The 20,634-nt window shown below is 36.5% G+C and overlaps 1 protein-coding gene across 1 annotated transcript in view; it reads left to right on the top strand.

Annotated features, from left to right (window-relative positions):
- The window catches only part of LOC143179687 (uncharacterized), an 86,812-nt gene that overhangs the window by 7,518 nt on the left and 58,660 nt on the right, over nt 1-20,634 (top strand). The window contains exons 5-6 of the mRNA XM_076379000.1: nt 4,341-4,424; nt 16,328-16,459. Of these exons, the coding sequence (XP_076235115.1) occupies nt 4,341-4,424; nt 16,328-16,459 (216 nt within the window). The remainder of the gene's footprint in view (nt 1-4,340; nt 4,425-16,327; nt 16,460-20,634) is intronic.

Genomic DNA, 20,634 nt, shown 5'->3' with positions numbered 1-20,634 from the left:
AAACTTTCAAACAGATATGTCCACTTAATGCATCGAAAAATGATGTCTACTTTGCACCAAAGCAAAGAATTTGTGAATTACTGTGAAATGATTTTAAATATATTCGAGAATGATTTTGCTGATGAATCAAATGTTTCATATTTTTTCACAATTAAAGTTAAATAATAAAAAATGCAATTGCGGTATTTGTTTTACGAATAGAATTTCTTTTTCAATGTTACGTAAATGTTACTTTTCACATGTACAAGTTATTATTAAATATGTATGGTGTTATTCATTTACGTAATATACAATGACACTAATCTAACAGGTTTTTAAAAATTTCAAGCTGCGTGTCCATTGAAGCAGCAATAAGGAATTTATTGTCACTTTTGGTTGTTGGATGTTCCAAAAAAACGTTTACAACAAACACTGATTTAGAAAAACATTTTGTCCATACTGAAGTAGTATAATCCTTGAAACACCTGAACAGTGTTTCGATTTTAGGGGCCTAGGGTAGTCACGTGACTTTACGAGGTTTCTTGGTCGGTATCTGCCGTTACAGTTTTGTTTACAGAAATAAAATTATCCACAGACATGTGGCTGCCTAATGAATGCGAGATGGAGCCACACTGTGATTCCCCCTCCATTATATACACTACTGCACGAACCGTATGTACGTGAATTCGGCTCTTCGGATCACTTCAGATAGCTTCAGAAAGACGAAAGAGAAGGCAAATGTCAAATACTACTCTCGTGTTTCTAAAATGCTATTATGGTTTGGTCCAAGTCACCTGCAAGCGACATTCAGCGGCACGAGTCACTCACGAAATATTTCGAGTGTAAACTCTGATTTGATCTGCAAAAGTAAATCAGTTTAATAAAAATTACTTTTCAAATTTATATAACTTGAATGTAAAAGATGATATACTTACAAGTTTTACACATTCTACGTTCTTGATACCAGCCTTTAAAAACAATTAAAACAAGTTCATGTTGATTTCCTATTAATTTACTTACAAACAATAAAAGTAAAAGGATTTTAGTTATCTCTTTGTATATGTGGCGAATTATTTCCAATGCGTTTTTCCTTCGGGTTTGGTCTGGGTTAGGTTTGGGTATATACAAAATAAAAGGAGACGTTGCTAAAAATACATTAATTTAATATATTTCTTTTCTAACTAGTTATAATAATTAATAATTAAATTTTTGCCCCCGTTCTTCCCTCTTTCCCCCCGTCATGGAGCACGGTTGTCGCCGTGACTCCGACCACGGCTTCTCCCGTACTTCCATTTACGAACTTTCTTTTTAAAATCCCAGAACTGTAATATGAAAAATAGACACATGTTATTCACGAAATTTACTTCGTTCTTGAACAAAAAATGAATAGATAAATTACTTAGGGCTTTAGCATAGGATCGTCTATGATCTACGTAGTTTTTGTCGTCATGTCTGTTAGCGTCAACGTATTTTAAGAGAGAGTTTGGGACGGTTAGCCAAACGAAGACGTGTCGTTGAGGGATTTATGATAGGGTCTTAGTTTACGAAGGGCTGATTGAGGGTGCATGAGACTAAACAGTCCCGCCGGCGACCGATGGCTGATGGCTACGTTGGGCCTCCCAGCTATCGGGTATTGTGTGACTGTTTAGAAGAAGAGCGAGTGTTTGGGAAAAGGCAAGCGGTCCGACACCGTATTGCTAAAGAATGGGAATATTGTTCCTAAAGGATCTGGCCACGGAGTGGGGAAGGCTATGCCTTTTGGTAAGAGGACTGTGATGAACCCCACGGCACTTACCCCAGAACCGTCTACGGGACATTTTCTGATTCTTCGCGTGTTTTTCCTGACATGTCTCCTCTAAAGTTTGCACCGACTCCGGCGTCGGCGTCGGACAAAAGGTACGTAGACCATAGGCGATCTTTATGCTAAAGCGCTAAGTAATTTATCTACTCATTTTTTGTTCAAGAATGAAGTAAACTTCGTGAATAACATGTGTCTATTTTTCATATTACAGTTCTGGGATTTTAAAAAGAAAGTTCGTAAATGGAAGTACGGGAGAAGCCGCGGTCGGGGTCACAGCGGCAACCGTGATTCTGATGATTATAAATATATTAAATTAATGTATTTTTAGCAACGGCTCCTCTTATTTTGTATATACCCAGAGCTAACCCTGACCTAACCAAACCAAACCGGAAGGAAGAACGAATTGGAAATAATTCGCTACATATACAAAGAGATAAGTAAAATCCTTTTACTCTTATTGTTTGTAAGTAAATTAATAGGAAATCAACATGAACTTGTTTTAATTGTTTTTAAAGGCTGGTATCAAGAACGTAGAATGTGTAAAACTTGTAAGTATATCATCTTTTACATTCAAGTTATATAAATTCGAAAAGTAATTTTTATTATACTGATTTACTTTTGCAGATCCAATCAGAGTTTACACTCGAAATATTTCGGGAGTGACTCGTGCCGCTCAATGCCGCTTACGGGTGACTTGCACCAAACCGTAATAGCGTTTTGGTGTTTTAGAAACACGAGAGTAAGATATGACATTTGCCTTCTCTCTCGTCTTTCCGAAGCTATCCGAAGTGATCCGAAGGGCCGAATTCACGTACATACGGCTCGTATAGTAGTGTGTATAGTGGAGGGGGAATCATAGTGTGGCTCCATCTCGCATTCATTACGCAGCCACATGTCTGTGGATAATTTTATTTCTGTAAAGAAAACTGTGACGGCAGATACCGACCAAGAAATCTCGTAAAGTCACATGACTACCCTAAGCCCTTAAGGGGACATGGACAATGCTTTCTGAATCACGCGACAAAGTATATAGATTATATAATACATATTTGTTTTGGTTGTCATTTGCTACCGGGCGCTTCATGTTTTTCTTAAGCTATGTTTTTATTGAAACAAAAATGTGGAATTTTCGGTGGCTCTTCCATGTAGCTTGAAAAAGTTGTTTCGTGCTGTTGATTGTTTCTTCAGGTTTCTTCGTATTTATGTTGCCTCAGTGTAAAAGTTGGTTATCAGAACATCAATCAATGGAATATATTATTAAATAAGTAAAGTAGAGGAAAGTATCCAATGTATATATATATGACAACGCTTTCTCTTGTTTTCTATGTTATCTACGTAGGTGACAACTCTTTATCGTACATACATTTTTAAATTACCGACTACTTAGTATTTATAGACTACATTCTGTTAGTTTTCGATCTACCTCGGTGAAACGGAAACGTGTTGTACTACCCTTAAAAATCCGACGAATTGGAAATAAACAGTGTTGCATAGTTAGCAATTGAGAAAGATTGCGAAACAAGAACATAGACCGAAAAAATTGCTACCTTTTTGTTTAAAAGTTTGTACTTTTGTTTGTATTTAATTCTGTTTAGTTTTATTAAAATGAATGTAGTGTACAATAGTTCAAAATAAATGATCTACTTTCTTGCGAAAACTGAGTCATTCGATTATTTGGAAAATTTGATTGTCCGAACAGTGTGTTCTTCAGTAGGTTCGGATAATCGAGGTTATATATATTTTTTTTATTTGCTTAGTAGCAAATATTTCTGTCAGTTTTGCAGTACTTTAACTTCTACTTTCTTTTCTTCTATTTTAACATTGGTAATAGATAGAAAGTGTATTTGATTTTGAAACCATATAATTATAAAACTAACAATAAGTTTCATTAAAAGCTGTACCACCGACTTCATTATCAAATAACTTGTCATTACTTTCGATATGATTACAATTGTGTTAAAAAAATCTTTAATATATTTTTAAAATGTTTGCAAGATTCTCAAACTAAAACTAGGGATAATGGTTGTACAACTTTTATTTCTATTTAGTTTATAATGTTTAAGCGAATTTACGATGTGATTACAATTGTAGTTCATGGATCATGATAATAATAAGGTTTATTCCTCAATAAATATGTTATTATATGCTTTTATCACTACGTAATTATCAAACGTTTTGATGACCCGAAAGTGCAAGCTTATTTTCACTATGCATAGAATAAAGTAGATGCCTATTGCGTTATATTTATTGAGAAATTGAACTAATAACTAATAATTGATAATGAACTATTTTACAGCATAATAGCTTGGATTTTATGATCTGCAATATCTTATGTATGATTGAAGAGTAAAATAGTGCAGAGAATTATTTGTCAATTAGATAACAATATTTCATCTCTTAACTTTTTATATTATATTCTTAAGAATTGAAAATGATTTTAAAAAGCTAAGAAACAAGATAAATGATATCTAAAAATAAGTGGTATTAAACCAGAAAATTATGTATATCCATATAATATTGAATTACAGAAATAAAGATAAAACTTTCTTTTGTTTTTCAGATATGTTTCCCAGTTCTACATTGGCTCCCTTACTTGGGGTAATTTTACTGATCTTTTTCATACCAGATGTAACTTCTTTCACCAGTAAGTAAAAATGAAACAATTTTCTTTTATTTATGCTGATTTTATACAATATTTTTTTATACAAGCTAATCACGTGTTATGATAAAATGAAATTTATTGTGAATCTGAAATTTCCGGTAAATTCTAAAGTTTATTATCCCAACAAAAACATTGTTAGTGTAAAAATATTTGCCAAATACATTCACAAAAATGGTGGTTATTCCGATCTTACAAAATATCAAAATCAAATAAAACCAAATACATTAGTGAATAGTTTAATGTGCTATCCATAAAATTTGCGAAATAAGCATCGTTTTAGGAGTAACACACATATTGAAAAATTAAACCTAAAATGTACTTTTAACGGTCCCTGTTCATCGAAATCATAATCCAGGATAGCTTATTTTTGGACAAATTTTTCATATTATTTGTATATCAGTTGTATTGTTGCAGAACGAAATATGAACCGGTCACAACAGTTAAATAAGTTATAATTCCAACGAACAGGCTGAGAATAGCTGAAATCCCAACAAAATATGTGGTTCCTTGAAAAGTGAGGCTCGAGGTTATATTCTTCCTAAGTTTGTCCCTCCTGCCCTTAATTCACTCCTGGAGAAGATATTGTTATTAAAAAAGAGCCCGCCAAGTACATACTAGGTTTAATTTTCCAATTTGTACATGACTCTTAAAGTAATGCTTATGTCGCAACTTTTATAGATTGGGTACTGACTAAACTATTGGCTAATGTACAAGGTGTAAAAAAATTAACGATCGTAGCTTTAAGAGTGAATTTGCACTTCTGGATCGGTCGGTTGACATTTGCACAAAAGTTTAGTGGTAAAATTGTTTATAACATTGAAAATTAGTGGTAAGTTTTTTATTATGTAATCGTATTCAAATCGTTTAGTAAAGAAAATGTTTGAAAGAAACCATATATAGCAAACGAACGAAGTCAGGAAAAATTGTTAAAGATTTGGCACCAGTTTAACTGTGTAAAGTCACATAAAGAAGCATGGGCTTGTCACTACTCTGGTACGCGGCAACATCTACCCTGAACATGAGGCCCGGCATAATGGTGAGCGTACCCTAATACAAGAGACTTAGCAAAGTGTACTGACCTAATAGGCCAAATTCGTGTAACTTTTCTTTCTTTCCAATACTTTCAATATGATATGACATAATTAAAAATCGTAAACTATAATATAATAATATGTAAAAGCGGGCGGAAGGTGATTCCTTGTGAAAAAATAAGAAAAATATAAAGAATAAAACCTTTTTGTTTTCAGCTTAATTTTTAAAATAATCAGGTTTGAAAATTCGCGTCTTATTATGCTTACTTATGGCTATGATACGATTCATCTAGCGACGTATAATGTCTACTGTATTGTAAACAATATTTTACGCCTTTTGGTATACTACATACTCGAATCATCGGTTCATAGTGAACACTCAGATTTCGTTAATTGGCCACGACTATGACTTACACTTTACACGAATTGGGAATCCGTTGACATGATCCGAGTTTCGGGAGTCTATAACCGAAATTTATCTGCTACCGTTCGTTATTACAGACAGGAAAATAGTTACCAAAATCCATTTCTTTTGTTTTTGCCGGAAAATATAATAACTTATAAATATCCTGTAAACATTATTTACAAGCATTTTAAACATTATATGTCCCTGAGTGAATCGTATTTTACAAGGTAAAATTACGAACTGGGCCCTCGCTATTTGGGCTGAGCCGCAGTTAGATTATAGGCACAGGTGAGTATTAAAAATATGTAAAATATTAGGAACTTCTCATCAGCCGTTTTTATAAAAAAATGGTTTTAAACATTTACTCATTGGTTGAAGTATCAAAGGAACAAAAGGTCAAACATGAAGCGGTGTAGTCGAGGGCGTAAGACGTCAGCTTCAAAATCCGAAGGTCGTCAGTTCCAATTTCTGTCTACAGCAGTTTTTGTTTCTGTCTTCTTTCAAACTCATTTTTATGTTTTTCCCCTTTGTTCACCGATTCATAGATAAATATATAAGATTTATGAAATATAAAACATCAAACATAATATTTAACAAAACCCATGTTTTTTACTAGTTAGTACATCTATTTATTAATAACAGATGGGATAAAAGCATTGTTAAAACAAAATTAATTTTTCTATATAATATACAGTGTGTGTGTTTTATTTATGAGTGTTTCAATATCTAGAGAAATATTAATAATACGAAAAAATAGTTCAGACAAAACTTGTAGGGTTTGAAGAGGCGCGTGTGGTGCCTATATCAAATTAACCCTGTGATGACCTTGAAAAGCTATATGAAGATCACGGGTACATTTTTTAATGGCACCCTATATTTTTTATTTTATATTCATATTGCTGATGTTAAAACATTTTCAAAACACTATCTACATATGTATTTTGCACTAACCAATCTGGAGATATTAAATGAGAAATCTTATGCGCCGCCGGCATTAGCCTTACCCGCCGTATACTGCAGGGAGGTTGCTCGGTTGGACTTTATACACCATGGTGGCTCTAAGAATGGTACTTCTTTAAATAAAAGATATAAATGTGTATCTAAAAATCTAAAATACACACACTATATTACAATACAGCGTCAGTTTGGAAGATTCTTTCGTCATATCATAAATGAATTTCTTCTTTAGATACAGGTACTAGCTTGTGCCGTCGTATCCCGGGGACTAAAGGTGTTGTGTACCTGAAATGTTAACTCCACTCAAGCGCATGTGAAAGAATAACACCAGAAATGTTAAGAAATGTGGAAAAAGAATTTTTAAGAAGAATCGAAAAGTGTATCATATTTTATGAGAAACACGTTGAAGGGCAAATGAAAACTTAGGTACGACTGCTTATAAACATACAAACCAATGTAAATGCACAAATGGTTCTTTTTAAAGCCATCATGATGTACAAAGTCCGACCGAACAACCTCCCAGCGGTGTACATCGGGTAACGTTAATGCTGGCGGCGCATAAGATTTCTCATTTAGTATCTCCAGATTGGTTAGCGCAAAATACACGTGTAAATAATGTTTTGAAAATATTTTAACGTCAGCTATATGAATATAGAATAGAAAATATAGCGTTCCATTAAAAAATGTATCCGTAACCTTCATACAGCTTTTCACGGTCATCACAGGGTCAATTTGATATAGGCACCATATATGCCCCTTCGTACTCTACAAGTTTTGTCTGAACTATTTTTTTGTATCATCAATATTTCTCCAGATCTTGAAACGTTCATAGATAAAACACACACATTATACAGAGTGTCCCACATAAGGTGGCGGAGCTGAAAAGGGGAGATTCCTGGGGTGATTCTAAACAACCTTTTCTTTTACAAAAATGTTCTCTGAAGTTTTGTTAACGAGTTATTAACGAAAAACATCGAGCAATCAGAAAGCGCGGATAACGAGCGCTCAGCCGTTCAGTGACAGGGCACAAGCTATCTACGCGTAGTGTTTCCTACTCGCTGTGCTCGAATCTTGTACAAGAAACTCAAGATCTCTATTGCCCAATTTCTCTTAAACTATTAGATGGAAAATTATGAAAAAAATTAGGGACACATCAGTTATTCCGACACATATTATGGAATTTTTTCAAATTTTTAAATTAATTATCCAAGTTTTAAAAAATAAAAAACGAGGAAGAAGAATATAAAAATGCCGATTTAGTAAAGTAATGCTATAGTAAGATAATAAAAAACAATGTTTCTGTAGTTCCTACAGATTGTACATTATTTTACTGGGTATCAAAACATTGAAAATTGTACAAAAATACTTATTCCATAAGGAATGAACGAAAGTTGGACGTATTAGTTGCTGCAATCGGTAAAAAGTACGGACACATCAGTTTTCATTTTTTTAATTATGGCGCACCGAATAATAATTAATAATAATAGTAATTATTATCGGTAAAACTTACCCATTCGGAGAAGAATTCACTTGTGACTTGTACACTTGTTCCACTGGGTCACTGCACCGATCCCGGTCGTTGAGGGATGATGCCCGGTAACGTACAGCACAAGGTCTGCTGATCGCAGGTATACTACACCGCACGGAACCACCTTGCATTTATGACACTTCGCGGTCACTAACACTGATCACTTCACCAAACAAGCACTTGACCTCTTAACGACCGACAACCGCGGAACACACCGAATTACATACCAGAATCTTAATCTGGAACGAGATCGTTCCTACGTTTAAAAACTATGTGGCCCTGAAAAGGGCCGATTGATTGTTAGAGCAAGTGCTCGAATTGGCCTCCTTCGGCCTCTTGTAGGGCGCGGAGGCGACGCACCATATTGTTATGAACGTTTCTCACAGTTTCCGTGGAAATGTTGGCCACCGCCTCGTGGATTTTCGCCACCAGTTCTTCGGAGGTCTGTACCGGCTGACGATACACCGAATTTTGTGGTTAATTTTGTGGAGGTGGTAGTTTCTTCTTCGCAAACAAATTCATTGGGAAAAGCAAAGGCATATCGGATTAGAGTAGGAGACGGCAACGTGTGTCTCGCAGATGTGGCCGTTTATGATCACAGGTATTGGCCTGCAAGTTCAACGGTACGCCGAAGCCGAAGGTCGCCAGGGTTGTGTCGCGCTTACCGTTCAAGTCCTTTCGATGCATTCGGACGGATGAAATATGGAACTGCTCGTCGTAAAAGTAGTAATTGATAAAAATTGATAAAAAAATTTATAAAAAGCAAGGCCCGTTCGCAGGACGCAGACATTGAAACAGTTAAAGGAATTAGAATACAATTGATGCACTTATACCTCGTCGCTGCGACGAGTTAGCCTCTGGCAGACATTCGCTGACCAAATGTTTAACGTCCAGAAACTTTCCCCAATTGCTACTTTTACGACTTATATGTACTTGGCGTCCAAACGTTACCGTGTCTCTTGGTATGTCAATCCTTGTTTTCTAAAAAGCTGGACTTAGCATTATTACGCTGAAGTGATATTTTTACCCAAACTCATGCTTAAAGTTTTAATTGTGGCATATGCACTGTCTAAACATATGAACAAACAACTGAGAACTAATTGCGAAACCAGAAAATTCGAAACAAATGCTGTACGTATGAACTTTAGTAGTGTTCGTAAGTGCAATGTGTCTACAGTAATATCGTAGAGTTGAGACAAAATATTTTTTACTGTCCATGATAACGAAGTTACATAAGTGACATAAAAGTGAGTAGCAGTATACAGGGCGGACCGTGTAATTGTTTCAGGTCATAACTCCAGCATTAATGCACTTCGAAAAAATGGCACTCAAGGAAGATAAATGCCCTGGAAAGCTCTACATCTGTAGGCCATTAGATTTTGTTTAAGTGCATCTGTGTATGTGCTATTAAGAATTGCATAATTTTTATTTAATGAAAATGCAGATTTTTTTCTAGACGAATCGATTTCTCTGTTCATTCTACGTAACAAAATTATTAGGTTATTAATGGCAAGAGAATGATTAGTTCTCGAAATATTTTCCAAAAATGTTTTGATTGAAGAAGAAGTCCAAATGCTTCATGGTAATGTTGTAAACGTAAATACCGTTTCGATATTGTCGTCATAACAAAAACTGATTTGTGTACGTAAGCATTTCATCATTGAATATGTTACGCACCATGTGCAGGTATGGGCCCGAGCGGTATTAATCTTGTCCTGGCGCATGGATGACAGTACAAAAGTTTTGTTAACTATAAAAGGTACCTTACGTAAAGGGTAAGGGGTAGGAAAATTTGGATTCGTCGGTAATGTCGTCCTACACAGGTCCCTTCACTGAAATCTGATCAGATTAAAGGATATTGGAGACTAGTCGTAATACCTTAGATTCGTTTGAAGAGAAGAATAAGCAGTAACAATTAACACGAAACGTTACAGTGAAATGGTTCCTACTTTCGCGTTAGTGTGTGGTAGCTCTGACAAGGGTGTCCCCATAATCTTGACGATTACCAAGAAAACTGCCATAGCTTAGCTCTTTCTAAATTGATATTGAAATTAACAAAGATATGTGGAACTAAATATTCAACTCACCAAATAATAATTTGCATAAAATTCGAATTTGGAATTTGATTCTCTCTCTCTCTCTCTCACCACATCACTTACCAAGATCGATAAAGTAGCACACGGTGCAACGATGCAATATGTACGATGCAAAGAATTAACACAAAAATAAAGGAAATAAAATTAATGATATTAGCAGAAATTCTTTTACAACGAAATCAAGTCCCTTTCCTAACTTTAACATAAAGTCTAGAAAAACTCTGGCTTTAATATAATTCCGTGGACCCTAGACACGCACCTCGCGACGCACCTTTTCGTCGTAGAGTATCATAGCTTCGCGCCTTCGAAAGTGAGAGTGGGTCCGCTCTGGCTTTACTGTTGAATCTTCTAAATAAGGCAGTAGTGTGTGTGAATCTATGTGCTAATTTCCCTATCTCATTCTTTTCAACTCTGTCTCATGTTCTTACGCTCTCGCTCACCTACAATCCACGTTTGAACTCGACTCTATGGCTTGCATATGGTATTGGCAATTTTTGTTGCGTTTCTGACGAGGGATATTCCCACACGGCGTTATCAGGAGACACTACGCATACAAAAATTTAATGTACACACTCCATCTACTCTGACCGTTGCAAGGCTATTATATATTTTTACAAAAATTTACGTGACTGACTGACGTCTCGTAAGGCAATTCATATTACGACGACGATTCCAAGGGAAAAGGAATTTCGATTTCATCTAATTCGTAGCCAATTAATCTGCAGCAGCACTTGATTTAGGGATAAACCCACAATACATGTATTGTCAAGGCACTTTATTACAGAGCAATTAAGAAAAATTAAAATTTTGTTCGGAACGTGACAAATAACAACTTATGTATCGTAACTCGAGTACGGAAAAGAAGAATCCGATCTAAAGAAACTAGTTCATTCGATTTGTGAGTCCACTTGACTTTTTCTTTAGAGTCACTTAAAAATTATTGTACAATTTATTTGAACCTTGTGGAGAATTCAAGATATCGTCTTACACTGGAATATTGTGCAGCAGTAAGTACAGATAATTTAAATGCAGTTATGAGAACAATATAAAATCGTTATCAGAAGTGTTTATGAGAGGATGTGTATAATGACGGAGTTGACAGAATATTTTCTTCAATTATTACAAACCCTTTATTAAAACTATCGTGCCAAAAGATACAGGTCGTTGCCAAAGGCACAAACCCTTAAAACTAACAAGAAGGGGAAAGAAAAGAGATAGAAAGAAAAGAGAAGAAAGTCGAGGGTGTAGAAGACGAAAAATAGTCTCGAGAAAGAAGTTGAAAATGACGGAAGAAGGTAATAAAAGAGAAAGTTGAGTGGGTCGCTCGGGCCTGGTGAAGAATGGTCAACCAGATCCTAGCAAAACCTTGTAAAAGAGCAATAAACATCGGAAAGCGCAAAGAAAACTAAGAAAAAAATGCACTAAATTTCGTGTGAGCTGGTCACCAAATGTGCATCAAAACAACCAGGTTCGCTCGCAATCGTGAGAAATGTTCGAAAACGCTCGCAAATACACTGGCAAATATCTCGCATGCCAACACTGACAAAAGGCGCCACTGACAGTGGCAGTACTATAACTGGCACATTTACAATGTAATGGAGAAGCGTTTGATCATTTTCTTCAATGAAAATATTTTTTAAAAATATCTCGTGAACTAGCAATTTTCTTGCTATTGTTACGGCGGGCGACGTAACCTGAATATTTAAGTTCTGTGTGATTTCGTTGACGCTTATCAGGTGTTTTATTTCGGTAAGCCGTTTAACGAGAGATTTTCCTGCGTCGAGTTGCCGCGAGCTCGAGGCAGGATAGCCTGATAACTTCACCGTATCCGCCTTGCAAGTCGCTCGACAGAGAGGACGAGTGTCTAGATGGGCGCCATGCACTTTCGTGCCAACTATAATGAAAACGACAAGCTACGCGATTCTTGCAGAGCAGGTACGGCGGAAAAACTCGACCAGCTCGACGGATGAGGAGAGGTCGTGGTTCGGAAGCGCAGAGGAATAATCGCCGTCACGGCAAGGCAAAACGAAACGACAAGTATCTTCCACAGATGTTTATTTTACAAAATAATTAACCGTGCAGGCGGCACGGTAACGGAAGATTACAGATGGTCGGTACTAGAAGCAAACACGTGTCTCACAATCTCGGCACACGCGGACTCGCCCGTTACAAAAATTCGTGTCGGTCGTAGTGACACTGGAATAAGCGATACTTCTACAAAATACATAATTCCGCGATTTCAGAGACGCCCAGTCGTTCACTTCCGTCGTATCGGCAATGAGTGACGACGCTCGGCATGCGCGCATGCGACCCTCCCGATTCGCGGCACGTCCTTCCCCGCGCAAGCACGACAGCCTCTCGGTGTACTCACTATGGTTCAGGTGTGTATGCGACGATCCGCATTTTCTCGGCATCGTGGAAACTTCCCCAGGACTTTCTCTCTTTCCCAGGAACAACGATCTCCGCGCTCGCCTCCACCCTCGCCCTCCGCTTGAGCCGTTACAGAAGGGCAACACCGCGGGACCATTCCTTAACTTGCTGTGGGCAGATTTTCCGTCGGCTCCCTGGTCCTCCGCAGAGGCGGCAAGTCTCTGAATTCCGAGGTTGGAGGGCCCCTGTACCATCCGGTGCAGACATGGCGCCTGAATCCGGAAACTGCACGGCCAGGGGACGGGGACGGCCTCAGGGTCCCCCAGGTTTCTTCTACGGCCCTGAAACGTCGTGCGCGCTCGGCACGGAGGCATCCGAAATTAGCGGCGATATTTTCGCCCAGGAGGCGTCTCTCGGCATGTGTTTGTAGCGAAGCTACCGTATATTCAGGGAGGAGAACCAAATAGGCAGGCAATATCACAAGACTAATCTTTTACTACAACGTAATTTTTATTAATGACTTAACAATAACAAAAGTAACTCGCTACGTTCGTCGTTTCTTTCCAGCCGTTCCATGCCTACCAACTGCGTATTACGCTGCTTCTCTTCTCTAACCCGCGCCTTATGCCGCGCGCTCATTGGTCGCTGCCATTGGGCGGCTTTTCATGGGGACTCGGCCTGCTCGACTTCGTCCCTACATGTTCCGTAAGGGGCCGTATGGTCCTTCTTTTCACTAACTTCGCATAGTCTCACAAAACGGGGACGGCGCTATGCGCAACGTCACACGCTTTGATCCTGAAACTGAACCTTTATTGAAATCTTCGAATCACCTGTTCTGTTGTTTATTGGAATTTGTCGAAGAATTTCAATAAACATTAATGAATTGTAATTCAACTCTTAACATTTATTAGAATATTCATACTGTTTCTCATAACATGACGAGCACGTGTATTTTTACGTTGCAGCCACCACATGGTTCACATCGCTCACGAGACATGTACAAAACAAAAGACTGTGGCGACGCGAAACGCGATCGCCACGCTACCTAGCGTAGTTAATAGTAAGTAGGCTTAGCTAGTAATAAGTAGAGTTAGTTAAAATCTAAGTCACTAGGATAATTTAGTTTTAGGTAGTTGGTAAGCTTTTTGGTACGGACGCGCTAAGATACTCGTGAAGCGGGATTATTCCCGCTATTACGCTCGTCGCAAGAAGTAACAAATAAAAGTGTTCAGCTTCGCAAAAGGTTATTACGTTTTCTTCTTTCCTTCTACCCTCTCTGAGAGCGTGTGCGCGTTCCATGTGCAACTGCTCTCCCAATTAAGAAACGCCACAAGACAACTTCGATACTGCCATCTGTTGGCAAATTATAAAATAAAAAACAATCCCACAGAATTCAAGTATTCGATATTAAAATAAAGAGCTTGATTGAACAATGATAGAAAATAAGTATGTATTACAAAGAATTCAAAATACAATGACAATATGGTTGAATGCAGTATGAATTGAAAGAAAGAGAATCTTCAGTTAGGTAATCCAAAGTTAATAATTACTTCTGAAGATTACTATTGCCATTAATTTACATCAACCAATAAAGAACACCAAATCGAAGAATATTCGGAAGATGACAATAATTTAAAAGAACTCACTCCGTCTATACGAAATGTTTGAATTTAAATTTACGGAAACTCTCCTTTGTAATCTTACTAAGCTCTCTCTCTTTCTCTTTCTCTCTTTTGGATGTCTCAGAAGCCTGCTTCAGGGAAAGAAGCACTTATGCACACATTTAATTAGAAATGAGAATACTTGGAAGTAAAAGAATAATAAAAACTAAAGAGAAAAATATGAATAAAGTAATAATAATAAATGAATGGATTATTAACAAGCTATAACTAATTGTAAGTGATTTTTAGGTAAGATGAAAGTCTTTTGCACTTTTACTAGTACAAACTCTTGCTTAATACAACTCACGGACCGATCGACACGCACCTCGCGATTATTCGTCGAAGAGTGTCACAGCTTCGTGCGTCCGGAAGCGTCCAAAGTCGGACCGCTCTGATTAAGGCGTAGCTGCATTGTTCTTTCTCATTAACTAATGAGGGTGAGATTTCGGCGCTCGATAATCCATAATTGGTCAAGTCAAATCAGATCTAAGAGAAATAAGTGTGTACACCTACGTGTCCATCTCCCTCCCGGGTACCAAAATTCCCACGCGGTGCTCATTCATACGTTCATGCCAATTACAGCTTTATCGTTCAAGAGAAAATTAATATTCATACATTTCAGAAAAATCACGAATGTTGATACAATACATAATTAATTTTTAATAATTCTTCTTCAATACGAACGGTTCGCAATTTCATACTGATTATATACGCATCACCGAAAGTATAGTTCAGAATCGGTAAGCCGAAACATTACATTTCCTTCCAATATTCTAAGAACGAGAGACACTATCAACATTTCGTCACAATACATGCATGAACTTGGTAAAGATTTTCCACAACTTTATACGTTACCAAGCAAGCTACTTACGTTACATTCGTCTGTCAAGAGAGTCCCTCCCTTGCATACATATGTATTTCACGTTCACTTTATAATTGTATTTGTATCAGTTCCGAAATTGTACTGGTTATTACATGTTTCAATTATTTACATGAAGCTATTATTGTTTAACTGACTGCCACGTTATAATAATTTTAATGACGCAATTTTTCATCCGCTCGAGATGGCTCTCACGGCAGTACGCACTATCGCGCCACGTATTCGCCGATGGAATTCGTAAACGATTTTTATCATGATACACAGTACTGATACAAAGGTGAAAATTTAGGCTATGGACCGCCTTGACGACGACAATTCCAAAGAAGAAGAGATGAGGTTTACAGTTTTATATCTAATAACATTCTGTGCGTTCGATAAATCTATTGCGTACAAGCTCAACTAAGAAAACTTCACAATGCAAAAGCATTATTGAATCACATCGTTCCATATTTGAAATTTGTTCAAATCTGTTTGGAGCGTAACACTATTGTACCCTAATAGTATTTTAGGTAAAATGAACACAGAAATCAATCTGTACAGCAAAAAATATGCATTTCTATTACAAAAAAATTATGCAATTGTGAATAGCACACGCACCGTTGAACTTAAAAAAATCTAAGCACCTAAGGACAGATGTAGAGGTCTTCGAACCATTTATTTTTATCGTTCGGTATTCTTTCGTAAGTGCATAAATAATGGAGTTATGAGATGAAACGATTGGGTGGTCTATCTTGTATACTTCAAACATTTATGAAATAAAGTGAACTAAATTGTAAAAAGTTTGTGTAACGTAATATAGGCAATGAAAATGTAATTATTTACATTTTCGTAAGTATATGTCCGCCAGTGTATATTCTTCTGCCAAAGCAAGGTTTCAATGAATTACATCGAATTACTGATTACAACTTGAGTTTTTGCTATTAAACAATTTCTAAGAAGTTACTCTTTGTTTACAGAATATGGAAGGACATGCAAGGACATCGGCTGTAGGAGAGATGAGGTCTGCGTAATGGCTGAGGATCCCTGCTCAATTTACCAACGCGATAACTGTGGTCGCTATCCGACTTGTACAAAGGTTCATCCAGGCGGTAAGAATGCGGTAGATCTTTTCATAAATACATTTTGTTTGCTACAACAGAATCTCGATTATCCGAACAAACCGAGGCACATGCTGTTTAGATAATCAAATTTTTCGGATAATCGAGTAACTTAGTTTTTGCAAAGGAAATCATTTGTTTTGAATTATTATGCAGTACATTTATATTAATAAAGTTAAACAAGACTATATACAAATTTCTAGACAAAGAGGTAACATTTTTTTTCGGCCTATGTTCTTGTCTCTCAATTTTGGTAAATATATAGATTAGGGGAGCCACCTCCTATTTCAATGACCTTGGAATATATTGTCAGGGTCATCATTCTGAACAACTTTTCCCTATACATATACCCGGCGGTCTCTTTTAGTTTTCGAGATATTCGCAAAAATGTTTTCAATATTAAAAGTGTGATCGGAGTTGGTCTGGTTTAGGTTCATTAGTGGGGAGGAGTTTGGGGAAGAGCGGCAGCCAAAACAACTAGCACGTTTTCGTATATTTTCCTTATACATATACAAGGAGATCTCTTTTAGTTTTCGAGATATTCGCAAAGAAAGTTTTTAATATTAAAAAGAGTGATCGAAATAGGTCTGGGTTAGATTCGTTAGCGAGAGCTTGTGTTTACCTTCCTTGCTGAAACCTATATTGTTGATATTTCTTATGATGTCGAAAGAACTTGAGGAAATTTCAAATGAGTTCATTATTATCAGTTTCGAACAAATCGTTGTAACGTAACGTTGTGCATTAATTATTGTAGAAATCGATGAAGCTAAATTTAGACGTCGAAAGTATAATCGTTGACGACTTATTACGGGAGAATGGATTTTCGGTGGTATAGACCGTGACACAAAAAAGATATTTGTAGTACCAATTCTGTCCCGTAGAGCAGAAGTATTACTGCCTCTTACTTTAAAGAAGATTGCTCCTGGAACAATAATCCATAGTGATTGTTGGAAAACATATAAACAAATTGATAAAAATGTATATCAACATTTTGTAGTGAATCATTCCAAAAATGTCGTTGATCCAATCATAGGTGTCAATACCGAGACTATTGAAAGAGTATGGAGAGACATTCGTGGCAATATTCCTAGGTATGGTCGTAGAGAATATCATTTCAACCACTATTTGGCAGAATTTGTATTTAAAAGAACATTCGATCTTGCCGAACGACTGGATACTTTTTTCAAGTAATGGCAGATACATATAAAATAACTGAAGATATAAAGGATAAACTTGGCAGGGCCTACGCCCCTCCCCAAACCCCTCCCCGCTAATGAACCTGACAGAGATCAACTTCGATTACAGTTTTTAATATTGAAAACATTTTTGCGAATATCTCGAAAACTATATGTATAGGGAAGAGTTGTTCAGAATGATGACCTTGACAATATATTCCAAGGTCATTGAAATCGGAGGTGGCTCCCCTAATTTATATAATTACCCTCAATTTTTTTCAGTTGCTAACTACGCAATGCTCTTTAGTATTTTTAATTCGTCGAATTTTTAAGGGTAATACAACACGTTTCCGTTTCATAGGTAACATGAAATGTACTAACATAATATAGTCTGTAAATACTAAGTAATCGGTAATTTAAACATATACAGTGTGTGTGTTTTATCTATGAACGCTTCAATATCTGGAGAAATATTGGCGGTACAAAAAAATAGTTCAGACAAAACTTGTAGGGTTCGGAATAGCTCATATGGTACCTATATCAAATGTGATGACCTTGAAAAACTGTATAAAGGTTAAGGGTACATTTTTTAATGGAACGCTATATTTTTTATTTTATATTCATATAACTGACGTTAAAACATTTTCAAAACACTATCTACACATGTATTTTGCGCTAACTAATCTGGAGATCTTAAATGAGAAATCTTAACCGCCGCCGGCATTAGCGTTACCTGATGTTACCTGATGCTTCTTTTTTGATATGTCAGATATTTTATCAAAGCTTTTAATCTAATTAACAATTAATGGTAAAGCTTGCTTTACTAAAGTTCTTACTTTAAATTTCAACTAATGGTGCAACTGAACCTAAATACTGCCTAAATAAATGAAATTGTGGTATGTATATTCCTCTAGAATAGCGACACTCTACGAAATTCAGTGTATCGTACACTGCTAGTCTTGTTTCGATGTGTATTTTACGGACATAGAACACTTATTTTGCGGAAATGCTATTAAACTTATAAATTTGTTCACAAAATATTCAAGCTGTCATTATTCTTAGCACGTTCGCCATTTATTTTATATACTGAACTGTGATGCATGATATATTTATCGATAGCAGCGGTCGATATATGAAACGATGTAAACAAGAGAGTTAGTATTACAAACAAGTGAGATCGGTTTTAAATTCTTAAAAAATACATCAAACTACGTCGATTGGACTATGACACATGGAATTACGTAAATTGTCGCCACTCTAGGAAAGTTCTGAAATTATTATGAAACGAACCTGACAAATTAGATTAAAAACATAAAATATATTATTACCTTTGTCCAAAATTCAGAATTAGAAACAGAATACCAAGTTAATCTCTAATTCTAACCTTAGCTGTCAAACGAAACAAATAACAAATGAAAGTCACACTACATATAGAATCACACGGATTCTAGAAGAATCTAGCAATCAGCATGCGAATACTAAGTCTAGTTTGACTAGTTTATAAGCATTTTTATTTATGCAAATCTACTAAAAGTACATTTATATTTACTAAAAAATTTCGCGGTATTCATATTCACATCAAACACTGTTACCAACGTCACTTGAATTAAACAGTATCACCACGCTGTGGTGGTAACGAATACAGTTATGTTGCGGACGAGAGCCGCTCTCGGGTCTGGTCGCGATTCTCGTCCGCGACTGGTAGTCGATTCGGCTTCCTTTGCTCTCGGTCGCCGAGATAATTGATACACGACCGGAGAAGCAAAAAAAAAGGTTCTCGCTCGAGCTCGATGCCCGAAATCAATGACGTCAGAAAAGACAAGGATAACATTAGGGATTTAATAGGAAAAATTGAAGTTCCTTATTTGCAAATAGATTTTCACGCAAGTAACACCAATCGATTCCTTGTGCTCTCCCGATAAAAATGATATCAAATACGACATAATTCCTATTATTTATAATAAAGATATTTAAATAATAAAGGTTGGAACCCTGCGACGGTTACCGAGAATCGTCAAAGTTACTTTTCTATCAGTTCTTTACGAGTTAAAAATGGCAGTAAATGAAGATTTGGCTAACAGAATTTATGTATATTATATTTAATCGATGTCGGAAAGAAGATATTGAAAATAAAAAAATAAGAATTTCTAAACATTTAAAACGGAACTTATATACTTTTTGTGTTACGCTTTCATTTTCTTAATAATTTCAGCCATTAAATAATTAAACACAAAAATATGAGGGAATAATAGGGAGTTAGCCCTACGACGAGAGCCGCGTTCGTCGAATCGACTACCACTCACGGACGAGAGCAGCGCTCGGGACTGGTCGTGCTTAAAATCGACTACCACTCACGGACGAGAATTGCGTCCGGGTCTGTTTAGATAACGCGATGAGCATGACCTTTCGTTCTACAAACCAAGTTTTATGTATCTTTGTTAAAAATAATCGGAATCATGTCGTGTTTGACATCATTTTAATCGGGAGAGCACAAGGAGTCGATTGGTGTTACTTGCGTGAAAATCCGTTTGCGAATAAGAAACTTCAATTTTTCCTATTTAAATCCCTAATGTTATCGTTGTTTTTTATGATGTCCTGGTTCTCCGGCGTCGAGCTCGAACGCGATGGTTCCAAGAATTGGTTTCTCCGCGGCACGTATCAAACGAGGTAGTGGGGATAAACCACAGCTCTCGTCCGTGTAAACGAAACGGCTCTCGTCCGCAACATTACTGTATAGGTAGAAAAATAATTCAGCATCCTCTTTGTTTATAAGTGGTTCACTCGGTTCTCTGTAATGTAGCTAACTAAGAACTGAACAGACAATTACTAAACGTCTGGTAACGTACGGGATGCTAAATACGCTGTTTTTTCGATAATACGTGCACGAATTTCATTGATATTTGCACCAATACGTAGAGAAAGATTCAAGCAGTTATAATTCATTCACTTCTACGATGAAAACGTTTTCTGAGATACTTTTAAAAGGCTTAA

Source organism: Calliopsis andreniformis, chromosome 5 (assembly GCF_051401765.1).
Source record: "Calliopsis andreniformis isolate RMS-2024a chromosome 5, iyCalAndr_principal, whole genome shotgun sequence".
In the NCBI taxonomy this organism is placed as follows: domain Eukaryota; kingdom Metazoa; phylum Arthropoda; class Insecta; order Hymenoptera; family Andrenidae; genus Calliopsis; species Calliopsis andreniformis.
The sequence above is the reverse complement of the archived record's forward strand: the minus strand, read 5'-3'. Positions and strand labels throughout refer to the sequence as shown.